At 43.2% G+C, this 14466-nt stretch overlaps 1 protein-coding gene across 9 annotated transcripts in view; it reads left to right on the forward strand.

The window, feature by feature from the left end:
* Window positions 1-14466, forward strand: part of LOC126541179 (uncharacterized) — a 283735-nt gene that overhangs the window by 202333 nt on the left and 66936 nt on the right. For all 9 annotated transcript variants that reach the window (XM_050187864.3, XM_072286532.1, XM_055076519.2 and 6 more), the window contains 3 exons: window positions 7566-7701; window positions 11951-12234; window positions 12781-14189. In XM_050187864.3, coding sequence (XP_050043821.3) covers window positions 7566-7701; window positions 11951-12234; window positions 12781-14189 — 1829 coding nt within the window. The remainder of the gene's footprint in view (window positions 1-7565; window positions 7702-11950; window positions 12235-12780; window positions 14190-14466) is intronic.

The following is a 14466-nucleotide window of genomic DNA, read 5'->3' on the forward strand; positions in this document are numbered from 1 at the left end:
AGGGGATCGTTTGAGGAGTTGTGAGAGAGTCGCAAGCCGCGTTCGGTAGAGAAACGACCGCCTGCCTGTTTCGCTTGCCTGTCTCGTAAGCCACCTTTCATTACACCTCCCTTTCCCTTTCGCCCTTTTGGTTTGCTCGTTTAGTTTTGTTTTGGTATAATTCGCAGGTGACGTGTGGTTGCGATGATAAGCCGGGGAGCCCCTCCCCCATTCCACACGACTTATTGCCTGCAAGTTCGATCATGCGCCTATCTTTTCCATCGTTTCGTTCTGACTACCCGAAGTCCACCGACCGCTGGTATTGCGCTCTGCTATATGTTTCGTTTTGCTCTCTTGGCGAATTACACAGCGCGCCTGTGTGAGACGCAAGCTCTGTGTAGATGCCTGCAGTGTGGGGCATCCTGCATTTTTCGGAGCACGTTGCAGCAGCCTCATTTCGGCACTTCCGTGATTCGTTTGCACATTTCGCTCCCATTTATTGCACAATTCGTTAAATCGCGTATTGTACGTATTTAGCCAGACGGGCATTCCCCTTTAAAAGAATGTGTAACTTTTGTTTCACAAATGATATTGTCTACGTGCAGTGGTGTGTTGTATGCAACCGTCATATATTCTTACTGTTTAAATTGACTGTGCTGCACTTTCTAAGCTTCCTATTAACTTTGGCTAAATGTTTTATGTTTATGGCATGACACTGGAATTATCCAGTGACATTTTACTTTTTATCAACGTTATGGTCAAGAGTAAGGCAGAAAATTTCAAACATCTTTTATGACAGATTATAATCATGCAGAAATGTTGTGGTTTGGATCATCATTGTTTCGATCATTCCTCAGAAAACATATTTCCTTAAAAAATACCTGAAAATAAGTCTTTTTTTTTTGTTACAGCTTTGTTGAGCTGAATTATCTGATGTCCACAGTCGCATAGCCAGAAATTTATTTCGGTGAGGGTTCTTCGCCTACAACTGCCACACCTCCCTTCTCCTTCATCTCTCTCTCTCTCTCTCTCTCTCTATATATATATATATATATATATATATATATATATATACACACACACACACATATATATGTATATGTGTGTGTGTGTGTGTGTGTGTGTGTGTGTGTGTGTGTGTGTGTGTGTGTGTGTGTGTGTGTGTGTGTGTGTGTGTGTGTGGCGGTTGTACACCACGCAAAGACAAACTCCTGCCATGTTTTTCATTGATAAGGCATGCAGGCACTTTGTATCAAATTATGCTATCATCCTTATGCTACTTTTAAAAATAATGAAAAAAAAATTCGTTTACTGATTAACACATTTATATAATGACCTAGCTGGTGACCTAGCTGGTACATGGCTTGAAAAAATGAACAGTGCTAAAAACGGGGCCAAACAAAAACAAGACAGTGCACTATCATGTGTCTTCTTGTTTACAGGCCAGGCTTGTAGCCCACATAACAGTAGAGATCACCGTTGTTTTCTCCAGATCTTCTAGTGAGTGGTATGGCCACGGCTACATACAGAAGAGGGCGGGCACTATTTTGCAAGTCGCCTATCACTCAATCGCGCTTTCGGCACAGTGGGCATACTGTGTTATTCTAGATTTAAAAATACAGGAACAAAGCTTTGCGCTAGTACTTCGATAGTATCATATGATGCAAGTTCCACGCATTTTCTGTGACATGCTGTCCAACTTGTTTGAAGAGATGTTTGGCAGTAACTTGCAATCATGGTATTGTAGTCATCACGTGACGCATATTGTTATTTGGTCACACTTGGGAACTGGTGAGAGAGACAGTGCAAAGCAGGGCTGCTTCCTGTTTAGAAGCCTTTGTAAAAATTACGGCATCCATGGTTCACCGTAAAATAAGGGCCTGTAGCTCCAAGAGTTTTGAAAGCGTCATGTCTCCTGGTACCTGTCTATTATGAAAATTGCCGAAATGTTTAGTTAGGCTGGGCTCTCCGCAGCAAGCACACGTGTTGCGACGGGGTAGGTAAGCCTCAGCTAGGCGACTGGCCACGGCCATCTATCATTGAGTGATTAGGCAGGGATGAGCTGCTCTCCCTATGTCCATAATTATCCGCCAACTTCATTTTTGATGCCGTTTATGTGCCCCCCCTCCTTGTATCCATCACCCCACTCGCCATATTAAAATTCCTTTCCGTTTGTCCCTTCCACAAGCTTCAGTATTCACTGGGTTGCTGAGCAGCACAGCAGCCGCTAACATGTCTACATTTCTCTTTCTGCGTGGACTTCGAGGCCATTCACCTACGTGCCCTCCCACCTGTTTGTTGTGGCGGTTTCTCAGCATTCTGGAGATATTTCTTTCTTGTCCAATTTCTTGCCCTGTTTTCATTCTGAACAGCTTGTACAAACTAGCCTGATGGCAAGCTCTTCTCAAGTTTATTAACGTAATGAAAGTCAGAGACAAGGGAAGAAAAAGAAGGAAGAAAGAGGGGGGGGGGGGTGCTTATTATGCTTATCCTAAACAAGCGAGTCGCATTATTTTCGGAATGCTTTTCTTCCTCACAGCGTGGTCAACGATTCGGTCAAGTACCAGAAATGAGAAGCTCTTCGACTACACGGAGGCCTGTTGGGGAGCAACAATGCCCCCAAGTTTTATGCAGAAGCTCATCCCATCTTTATCTGTGTCTGAAATATTTAGTGCTGATCCCCCCTCAGCAGTTATGGTCAACACGATTTGGAATGAGGTAGAGGCGCGTCATGAGTGGGGCCGCAATGTTCTGTGCATGGGAGAGGGAATTGCCCCATGACACCTTCCACCTGTTTGCACGGCATGTCCGAACAAACATTATTCCACCTTCTCCGAGTTTTCGGACGAGAGCCACAGATGTTATTGGCATAAAGTTTGTGATTTTTTCCTTCAAGTCCCTCGGACAACCTGATGACGTCTCCGGCCATACCAAATTCACTTGAAACTTTGGCTCGCCCACCAGTTGCCCCTTGGTATACCTCAAAGCGATAAATGTAGCCAGACACTCCTGCTCTCACCCACACCTTGAAGCCCCAGCCCTTCAGCTTACCTGGGAGGTATTGCTTTATGGAGGAGCGCCCCTTGAATGGAATCACCATCTCATCCACGGATTGGCATTCCTCAGAACGAACTGCCGAGCAAAATGCTACGTTGAGTGCATCAATGACTGGCCTCATCCCAGCCACGCCGTCATTCTGGTAGCTTAGAGTGTCGGTCCTATCTTTGAAGTGAAGGAATCTTCGAATCTCCTCAAAACGGTTTACAGGCATTGAATCGGCCACAATGTACATTCTAAGGCTGGATTCTGTGGACCAATAATTCCTGATTCCTGGGTATTTGATGTAAGTCATTACCAAGCACATACCAAGAAAAAATTTTAGCTCTGGCAAAGTGAACCGTAGGTTATCTTTGCCTTTTTGCACTGCATACAAATTTGTGTGAAAAACAATGTGCTCCAGCAATGGAAATTTGGTGGGGAATTAGTCAATCGGAAGTGTGCCATGCACGTTGACCCTATGCTCACCAAGAAAATCAGGAGGCTTTCCTGCATAGTAGTTGTCTTTGTCGGCAATCCACACTGTGCTGTCCGTTCTCGCAGCAGATGTCTTTGAGGGGGCCCTTGCAGCAGAGCTTGTTGAAGCGCTTGTTAGCACGCACAGGCTCACGGTCATCACTCTCTTCTTCTGAGCTGCTTGAAGTGTCAAGGTCAGTGAGTAGTTGCTCGCAATCATCCGCCTCGGAATCGTCATCATAGTCAGATGAGAGGTCCAAAAGAGCATCGATTTCCTCTCTGGACAGTCCTCGCTTTGAAGACATCTTGGAAAAGTATCGTTTTTCCCACGGTCTACGGAAATGTGGAACTTATACACACCCAAAAACTCCCGCAAAAGCTGCCTCAACCGCGCACGAAAAGCGCGGGAAAATACACGCGCTTTCAGCCCAGATCTGGCTTTCTGCAGGTACATTTTTGTTTGGTGGCGCTGCAGGTAAGGCTACACTTTTCATGCATAATGTCCCCAATTGAGGACACCTGTTCTTTTCCTTGTACCGAGCCCATAGCCAAGAAAAAAATGGCAACAAAAGCAGATAATATGGATCAAAAGTTGTTCTTTGCGCAGATATTTTTTACAGTCCAAGAGAACGATAGCTTGTCGAGCAATTATTTTTTGTTTTCTACAAACATTCAGTGACCTTGAACAAGCCTACTCTCCTTTAGAGCCTGGCACTTCAAGAAACATGGACAGCAAGCGCCATCTGTGTAACAGTTTAGAAACCTTGGCATGTCCTCACATGAGGACACCATGCGGCTAGTGACTCGCTGCAAGCAACTGGACGACTTTTATAGCAGGATAAATATGTGTCCTACTATGAGGCCCGTATGAATGAGAGGGTTAAAGGCGCACTAAAAACCAATACTGAATCAGTTTAGAAGAAGTAATATTTATTATAAACTCTTTTCATTTATTTGGTGGGAAAATGTTGACTATTAGCATATGAAATGAATTTTGCGCGAGCACTACAGGATGTTTCGGATATTTCTTCAGTTATTCAAACTACCTTACGTGCCTCTATTTGAGGCATTGGGTAAGGGGAGCTAGTACAATAAAATGGGAACGCAAAACAAACTGCATATTTATTTATTTTATTTATTTATTTAGTCATACTGTTAACCCTCACTTGAGGGTCGTTACAGGGAGGTTCAGTAATTGAATTGTACAAATTGTACATAGAACAAACATTGAAGATCATTTGTAGAACATTTGTAATACAAAGAACATTTGTAGAAAAAAAAAACACACAGCTACATGCAAGGAACAAATATAAGCTATATTTGTTCCTATAGTTGATTCCAGTGGTTCCAAGTTGCATATTTATAACATTTCAGTTACCGAGTCACGTCGTCGATATTTAGAGCAGATAAAGCGAACTGACATTCTTTGAATTCGTTCTAGTTTATGTTTTAAAACCTTTTGATGGGGGCTCCACACAGCACCAGCGTATTCTAGGCTCGGACAGATATGTGTCTTGTATGCAGTCAACTTGACTTCTTTCGTTGCCTGGCGTAATTTCCTTTGCAAGTAGCACAACTTCCTGTATGTTGATTGACAAATATTTTCAACATGAGGACGCTAGTTCAATTTATCTGTTATGGTTATACCCAAATATTTGAAGCTACATACTTTTACCAGTATATTATCAGCAATATTATATGTGAACGAGATCACTTCCTTTCTTTTTGTTATGTGTGTGTAAGTGGTTTTTTTAAAAATTAATTTCCATACCCCATTTTTGACACCATGAGCTTAAGTTTTGAAGGCACTGGTTGATTTTAAACTGATCTTCCCTGCATGTTACCGGACAATAAATTAGGCAATCATCTGCAAAAAGCTTAATTTTTACAGGTGATTGGACAACCGCTGAGATATCATCAATGTATAGCAGAAAAAGTAGTGGCCCTAGTACGGAACCCTGCGGCACGCCCGAATACACCTCACGATTTCCTTAAATTTATTTTATTTTTCCTGAAAATTATATAAGAATACAGACATCAATAAAAATTCATACAAAATTATAGGCACAAGTGCGTACATTTCAAGTGAAAACGCTATCTGAATATGCATGTTAAAGAATGATAAGTAAGAGAACTAAGTTAATATAGAAATGGACAAAGGAAATTTCTAGTTACAGTGTTTATGGCTGTTTCATGTTTAAACAATGTAAGTGAACATTGAAGACATATAGAAAGAATAACCAATGAAAGCTACCAATTTATATCATCTCATTAAGTGTGTGGTTAGATGCTGACAAAATTGTGTATTCTCAGATTCAGTGACGGTGAAACCTGGGAGGTCATTCTAGAGGTGAATGGTGCGTGTGATGAATTGAAAGTTACCATTGTGCCGTAGATGTGCATGAAGCTGAGATGTAATCTGCGTGACGTGCAAATGGGGCAGACAGACTTAAAGTAGAAAGCGTGGCACTGTAAACGTATTTGGGAAACAAGCACAAATGTGCATTGTCACGACAGTTCTTTAAAGGTGGAAGGGAAAGAACACGCTGTATGTTCATTATGCTAGAGCGATAATCATATTTTCTGGAAACAAAACGAGCGGACTTATTCTGCACAGATTTTAGTTGGTTAATTAGACTATTGGGGTAGGTTGACCAGATAGGAGTTGCGTACTCAAGCTGTGGACAAATGAGTGTTGCAAAAGCCAATTTATGAATGTTAGTCTGGCAGTTGCATAAGTTGCGGCATAGGTATCCTAAAGATCTGGAAGCAAAGCACTAGCACATATACTGTTAATGGAAGAAGACCAGAAAAGGTTTGGTGATAGAGTAACTCCTAGGCATTTGAAAGATGAGACACACGATACAGGACTGTCATTAAAGAGCTAGGAAAATTTGCCAATGGTTTGCTTACAGCTAAACAGCATAACTTTACATTTGGTTCTGTTAAGCAACATCAGCCAGGTGTTGCACCAGTTAGCTACTTGCTAGTGGTCATTTTGTATGGTGCTGTGGCCAGGAGTACTATAAATTGATCGGTATATGATGAAATCATCTGCAAAGATTCTGGCACTAGATGAAATGTTACATGGAAAGTCATTAACCTTTATTAAAGAAAGTAGTGGGCCAAGGACCCTGCCCTCTGAGACACCAGATGTCACAAAGTAATGAGAAGAGGAGCCATTGTTAACAACAGTGAACTGCTATTGATTGGAGAGAATCGCGGAGCCAGGATAGCGTGAGTCTAGCTTTACTGCAGTCAATTTTATAATCCTACGGCAATCGGAAACATGCTCAAAAGCATTAGAGAAATCCAAAACATATACAATCTACTTGAAGGTTACGGTTCATATTAAAGTTCAAGTAAGTTTTGAATTCTAGCAACTACGTTTCACAAGACACTGTCTTCCTGAATCCGTGCTGGTTAGGAAAATAACTCGTTAGATTCCTGTTGGTTATAAACATGAGGCTACTATGGGTTCGAGCATCTTACACTATTTATATAATGCTAGTTTCACAGACTTGGGTCAATTGTTTTCACAACTTTCACGCTTGAGCGTTTAGTAGCTTTAGAATTCGATGTAGTTCTTGTTTATGAATGCACTGTCAACTAGGCCTAAGCATGAGCTTTCAAAATTCACAATGCCACGAGAAGCTATTGCGGTAGTTTCAAGGTGGTTGGAAAAGAGGCAGATTCGATAAACAGGTGGCGAACCTGTCTTTTGGACTTGCATCTTTCCTAATTGGTCGAGGCTCTCGTTACAGTAATGCGTATATGCTTTTCTAGAACTACAAAAGTGTAGTTTACCAATCCTTTAGTGGTCCCTTTAAATCGTGCTCTATGTAAACATGTAGACGGGGATGAAGATATGGGCTTTAACGGACTCCGTGTCGTGGGAGTGGGGGAACTCAGAGACGAAGAAGATGTCTTTATTCTGGTGGTTTTTCAACAGGCTGTTTCGCTGTCTTGCTCAATGTGTTGCTGTCTCTTGTTCGCATTGAACCGCGACAATATTGTTATGGTCATGGCATGAACTGTATCTTACAAAGTCCTTCTTCATTTCTGCTCTGCAGCGGTTAACGGATGAATGGAAGGCAAAGTATGCCAACACCCCTGTGTCTGCAGCGACAGAAGATTCAGCCACGACGGCTAGGGACGATGCAGAGGCACTGGTGCATGATCTCAGGAAGCATCTGGATTCAGCCAAAGGTAAAATGCAGCGCTCACTGCTTAGCATCTGAGCATTATGAGCCAGGTTCACATGAATGTGACTGTAGCGTATTGTCTTCGCACATCACGGTAATACTATGTGACAGTGTTTATGTATAGCACATCTCTCTTCATCCAAAACAAGCTGGAACCTGTTCCCAGCGAGCGCATTTCACTGGTGAGGGGAAGAGTGCACATGCCGGCAGTAAACTCACTTTTCCTCTCTCCTTCGATGCAGTATGCCACTGTTTACATGCACTGCATGAGATAACGTGCCTGACTTGAACTAACCTCTTTTGATGTATTAATGTGACTTGCCTTCATAATGTCAATGCCACCAACGTTTGTGTGGATGCAGTGCACTAGAAGTGCAATGGGGGGTGCCAGTAACATTCATGTACAGGCGGCTGTTATTCACTTTGATTGTGAAATACTGCTATTACTTCATCCTATTTGTGCTATTTATGATGTGGTAATACACAACATGTGAAGGACAGCAATAAAAGAAGGGCATGTATGAATCACAAATAAGCTTGATGTAACTAAATAAGAGACTTACTTACTGTATGTATACTTATTTTATTTAACAAATTGTATCACGAATGAACCATAAAGCTGAAATCGAAAAAGCTAGTTAGTCACTTGAAATGAGGACAAAAGTTATCGGCAGACACTGTCCTCATGTGTGGCACATGAGCCTAATCACAAGGACTCCTTGAAAATTAACAGAGGAAATTAAAGCATTGAGTATTCAGGAGCCATTCATGCTCACTGTTACAAGATTAATCGAGAGATGGTGCCACCATCCTGTACAATATTTTACAGTGGCTGGGCACTCCTTCTGAATCCTCTGCTTCGTCCACCTCCTCGAGCAGACCAAGTATCACATTGTGTCTGTCACTCCAGGCTGGTCCACTCTCCTATCTCAAGGCACTCTGCACTATACTGCCATGTAACCTCACCTATTAACGTGATAGCGTTAAGCGCCTCGTGTCACAGAAAATCCACTTTCGGTGTCCGGCGCCGGCGGCAACCGTCTTGTCAGCGAAAAATCATTCCATACCACGCATACTGAACCACACAGGCCCTCCATGTAGTGCAGAGGCATTACTGAATTAAATTAACTTCTTAAAGTAAGATGTGTCAGTAAAATCGTAAAATACGACTTACACACAACCTACCAACATGATAGCGTCGGATTATGATTTGAATATACGAGAAAATGTAATTCTGTTATGCGAAAACTCAAACACTGCCCCTTTTCCAGCGTTTCTTCCATTCACAGACCAGCCTGCCCGGTGCCTTGTATCACCATCCAGGTGGTGCTCGCATCCGCGGCCTATGCTGGAAGCCGCGTATCTACCAGAAAGCTTGCCTTCATGCATAGCATTTACCGCCAGTGTTTCCCACTAAACATTGCGGTTACCGGGAAGTGTGACAAGCAGTCAGGGATCTTTGAATGCTATCGCGTTCCTCTCTTAAAGGTGAAGCTTAAGCATCCTCCAAATTTTTCTTTTACCCCAGTGCTTAATAGACCTGGTTAACTTAAGCCCCGTTTAGCAAAAGTGCTATCACCCACTAAACAACATATGAGAAAATGCTCACCTCTGCCTTTTTATTGGCACAATTGTCTTTTGTTAACGAGGACGGCAACCTTACAAGTGTATAATATGTTTACGAAGCTTGGCTGTCGTTTGCACAGTGCAAAATGCTGGCAAGAGTTGTAAAAGTGCTTTCTTACTGACTAAGTCAAAGCTGCTATGGACTTATGACCAGCCATAATTAAGCTTTGTAATCCATAATACTACTTGGAAGTCTAAATAAGCAAGCTTTTTCTGATGTTCATTGTCACCTTGTGTTTGGCAGAAAGATAACTGCTAATTTTCTGTATGAAACAAAAGTTGTATATTAGCCATTGTTGCGCATTGTTATGCGGACATATTTGTACCATGTAATTGCAGGTATACATACCTTTTCTCAAAAACTGCTGCAGAATTAGAAACAAGAAACAGGGCAGAGAAGCAGTAATGATGTAGCATAAAAATCCATTTTATAATGTGGTAATACACAACCAATGTGAAGGCTTGAAATGAATTCAAAGTAATGCAATCTGATATGGCTGTTTTGTGTTTGGCTGGGGTTATTTCATATCAAACCAAATGCAAGAATCTGTGAAAAAATGCAATTTCGAATACTGAATTAGGTACCAAATATTTAACCATTTCTTAGTAGAAAAAAAGAAATCAGTGGCAATTTAGCAGTAAGTGCGAGAGAATCCGCTAGGTGATTATGTCACAACTCTTTTAGGTACCAGATCCATGATTTAAACCATGTTCACCATCTTGCAAAGTGTTGTTCAAGAGCTCATTCGACACACATCCTGCCTCTACGAGGAGCGAAGTGTAACTTATGTCTGCAATGAAACACTGTCAGTTGCCTTAAGTATATATACCAGGTGATCATCTTTAAGTTTTACAGAATTTTTTTAAATGGTCTGTGGCATATAGCATAATTCTTGTCCTTGAGCTGGATTATTCAGAGGCACACATTACTTGAATGAGAAGTCAAAACACATTTTCAACTAATTAACGAAAATTTACAGCTCATATTACAATTGATGAATTGCAGCCGGTAAGTTTGCATGGCATATCCACTTAGAATGAATTTTCAGGATGACTCCAGTTTCGAGATATTCATTGTAAAAGTGTGCAATGAAATACATGAGCGTTAGTTTGATGATGCACATCAGAACCCGCACTGTCCACAAAATTTGTTCCAAGTGGATATGCCTTGCAAGCTGAGCGGCTACAATGCGTAAATTACAATCTGTGCCATTAAGTAATTAATTAAAAAGTTAGTGAATTCTTGTCCCTTAGTTGACTATGTGTTTCAATTTCATGTGCAAGTAATGTCTGCCTCTTTGAGTAAACCAGCTCAAGGTGGTTCTACTATCTACTATCTGCCAGAGGTGATTTCTAAAAATTCTGTAAAACTTAAAAATGATCCTCTCCCTATATATATGCATACATACACACACTCATACTAAGCTCGCCCATCCCTGACTGGCTTCCTGCACTTCACACACATACACTCCTAATGCAATGCATAAAAAAAAAAACATTAGAAAATGTAGCAGAAAAAAATGTCCGGTTTATTTCCTTCAGTGTGCACGTTATCTCTGTTGGAAGACTGCACAGTGGGGCAGCTTGCAAATGAGTGAGAAAATGGAAAATCACTTCAGTGCTCTGTTGGCTCACAACAAGTACTTATAGCTGCTGTGCTGCTGAGCTCATGGTCGCGTGTTCAGTCCCAGTCATGGTGGCCGCATTTCGATGGGAGCGAAATGCAAAAACACTCGAAGAGCATTGTACTCTGCTTGCCTAAGCACCAAACGTGCATTGAACTATGACACACAACAAAACCAGATTTCGCATGCCTTTTACGACTATGATTACCACTCACTGAGAAGGTGACGGCATTCATTAGCGACCACAGTGTTATGGTTACAATAAGTTGTGCCGCTGAACTTGTTGATATCCTTCCTTGAGGACATCGTTTTTTGCATTCTCCGTGTTTATCTAGTTTTAGTAACAAGTTGACCTAATGGCCAAATGTGGGATGTCACGAGAAAGGTTGATTTCGAGGAGCCCCTGAAACAGCCATTAGGCCGAAAAACACGACTGGCATGGTCCACATCAGAAGTGCAAGCGTCTCTGCCGAGGTGGCCATACTTACCAGCACCCATCGTCTGTCCCCATTCTCGCACACAATGCTACTCGTGGCTCTCAACAATGTGCTAGTAGAGTGCGCTGATTGAGGGTGTAGTTATTCAAACAATCCTGCAAATTTGAGCACCTGTTGTCACCTTGCATGCTTGAACTGTTTCCTAACCATTGCTATTTTTTTCGGATCAGGTTCGGTTCAGGTTCTGGCACGTTCCAAAAATATTGGTTCGGGTTCGGGCTCAATTCCGCCCAAAATTGCAGTTCAGATTCAGTTTGACACCTTGGTTTAAAATAAACTGAAAGTAATACTGACATATTTTCTAGGGATGAAACAGCAAAAAAATGCAATAATATGTAGCACATACCTTTCATCAGTAGCAAAACATTAGACAATGACTCAGCAAGTGAAGCATGCCTACGCATAGCCAACGTTAATGCTTGTAGCATTCTCAGTACGGCAGACTTATCCAATTTCGTTGCTACCTTTCACATTGACAAGTTCACTTGAACTCTCTTGCCCACAGCGGCCGAGCAGTTGGTGCTGTCCTTCCACCGTTTGGGTGAGGAGCTCAGGACGGGGCTACACTCACAGCTGGAGCAGCTACTGGGCATCTACCGGGAGCTCCACAGCAAGATGGACACTGCCTCAGCCCTCGAGCGCTACCGAGGTCTGTGCGAGCAGCTGTGCTCGGGTGCCCCGGCCGACCCTGCCTCCCTGCAGCACCAGCAGGACCTGCAGCTGAAGGCGCTGAGGGCAAGCCTCGAGGAGCAGCATTCTCAGGAGAAAACGGCACTCCTCTCCGAGCAGGTGCGGGAGGAACATCGCAGAATTGTGCTTTTCGTTGGCTTGCGCCCCTGGCAACTAGTTACCAGTCGTTTCAGCAAAGACATTAAAAACGAAAAGGGCGAATGGAAGCTTCCCTCATTGACCTACTTGTTTGCATCGTTTCTTGTTTTGATGACACTACCAGCTATCCCAAGACCAAACTCTCCTTTTATCAAAGATTCAAGTAATTATTTAGAACTGCATAGTACAGACAGACACATTTGTTTATTTCTTTTTTTGACACATTACTTGAATCAGCAAAGGGAGAAAGTAGGCAGCAAGCATGAAATAACTGCTTAATTAGTTAAAATTTGCTAATTTAATTACATTAAAGCACCTGTCAAAATTCAGAACTGAAGCTAGTCACTTTTCAAGGCACATGCTCTTAGTAGGTGTATTGAAGTTAGCAACAGTAACATGGTGCCTCTCTGTAGACTTGTGGCAAGCTTTGTTGGCCTTCCACTTCGTATTTTCTCTGAGAGCCTTCCTTGTTCATATTGAGACTAAGAACTATTGGGACATTTGTAGGTGGTACGTACCAAGGAGCTGCTGAGTAAGCATCGGGAAGAAGTGGAGCAGCTGGAGAAAACTGCGGAGGCAAGGCTAGCTGACGAGCGGCGACGCCTGACGGAAGAGCTTGACGTCCTCCGTTGCAGCCTCTGGGAAAAGGAACAGGCTCTTAGCCGGTCTGCCAACGAACAGCAGGCGAAGGCTTCTGCCGAAATGGCAAAGCTTATCAAAAAACACAGTGAAGAGGTCCAAAAACTGTCCTCCGCCCTCGAGGAAGAGGAAAAAAAGACTGAATCACTCCGCAGCGCACTTGAGTCCCTCAAGAAAGAAAGGGATGAAATCGTAGAGCTTGCAGAGAGCATAACAAGGGCCAGCTCGGACTCAGTGGTTGACCCAAGTACTGCAATTAGACGACTTGCAGAAGAGAATGCGACGTTGCGACGTGAAGCTGAAGTGGCACGCACCGAATATGAGTCTATGCTCTCTGAGGAGAAGTCTAGGCTGAAAGATGAAGTGGAGACTGTTCGTGCCGAGTACGAGTCTACACTGCAGAATCTTGAGGAGAAGCTCCAAAGGACCGAGGTCAACCACAGGAGACATCTGGAGGAACTGCTTGCAAGCCAGGAGCAGTACCAGGAAGAAATGAAGTTGAAAGACGAAGAGCTACTTCTGCTGAAGCATGAAGTGGAGCAGTATGCTGACACGCTTGGCTCGCAAAGGCTGGAGTATGACCAGGAGCTGGAAAACATCGAGCGGAGGCTGGAGGCCAAGCACACTGCCGAGATCGAATCACTCAAGTCAGAGCACAGGGAAAACATTGAGGTGCTTAGAGAGAGTCTGCAACGAGAGCTTCTAGACGTCAAGGCTGGCTACGAGGAGCAGCAACAGAAGCTGCGGAGGAGCCTCGAGACCGAGCACAACTTGGTGGCCAACTCACAGAAGGCACAGTTCGAGTTGGCGCTGGAGGCCCTGAAGAAGACACACAAAACACAGATGGAGAAGTTGAAAGAACAGCATACTAGAGCTGTGGAGCAACTCAACAAGGAAAGAGCACAGCTGGAACAGTGCATGGCTGACGAGAGAACATCTGCCATGAAAGACATGAAAAGCAAGCTGGAGGCTAACTACAGAGAGATTGTTGAAACCGCCAGGGTGGAGTGTGCTGCTAGGGTCAAACAGCTGCAAGATGAACTGGAAAAGATGGAACAACAGCTGGGCTCTCTACGTCGACAGAACGAGGAGGGCCGGCCAGTTGAGGAGGAATTGATTCCTACAACAGCCAGTTTGTCTGCTGCAGAAAAGCCTGCAAAGTCTGTATCAGTCGATAGTCTAGACGGGAAGCTGCCTGAAGAAAAAGATGAGGAAGGTACTGCTCATGAAGCCATTCAGCCAAAGCTTCATGCGACCACTACTGGCGCAGAAAGCGGGTGAGTAAATTTATCGACCAACTAAACACTGCTCACACATCACCATCTAGAAAGCCTTTATATCATCGTTCAGAGTGGTGTCGTTGGTGTAGTTTTGCCATGCGATATGGGCATTGTATCAACCATTCGTAGCCGTATGGAGCAAGAATTTAAGCACTCCGCACAAAGAAAGCTCGCACTATTTCACTTAATGGGGCTCTGAAACACTTCATCTGGAAGTTGAGAAATGCATTTGAAGTTAAACTAGACTATTTCGTAAATGCTTTGCGGCAAAAAG

Source organism: Dermacentor andersoni, chromosome 2, assembly GCF_023375885.2.
Source record: "Dermacentor andersoni chromosome 2, qqDerAnde1_hic_scaffold, whole genome shotgun sequence".
Lineage (NCBI taxonomy): Eukaryota > Metazoa > Arthropoda > Arachnida > Ixodida > Ixodidae > Dermacentor > Dermacentor andersoni.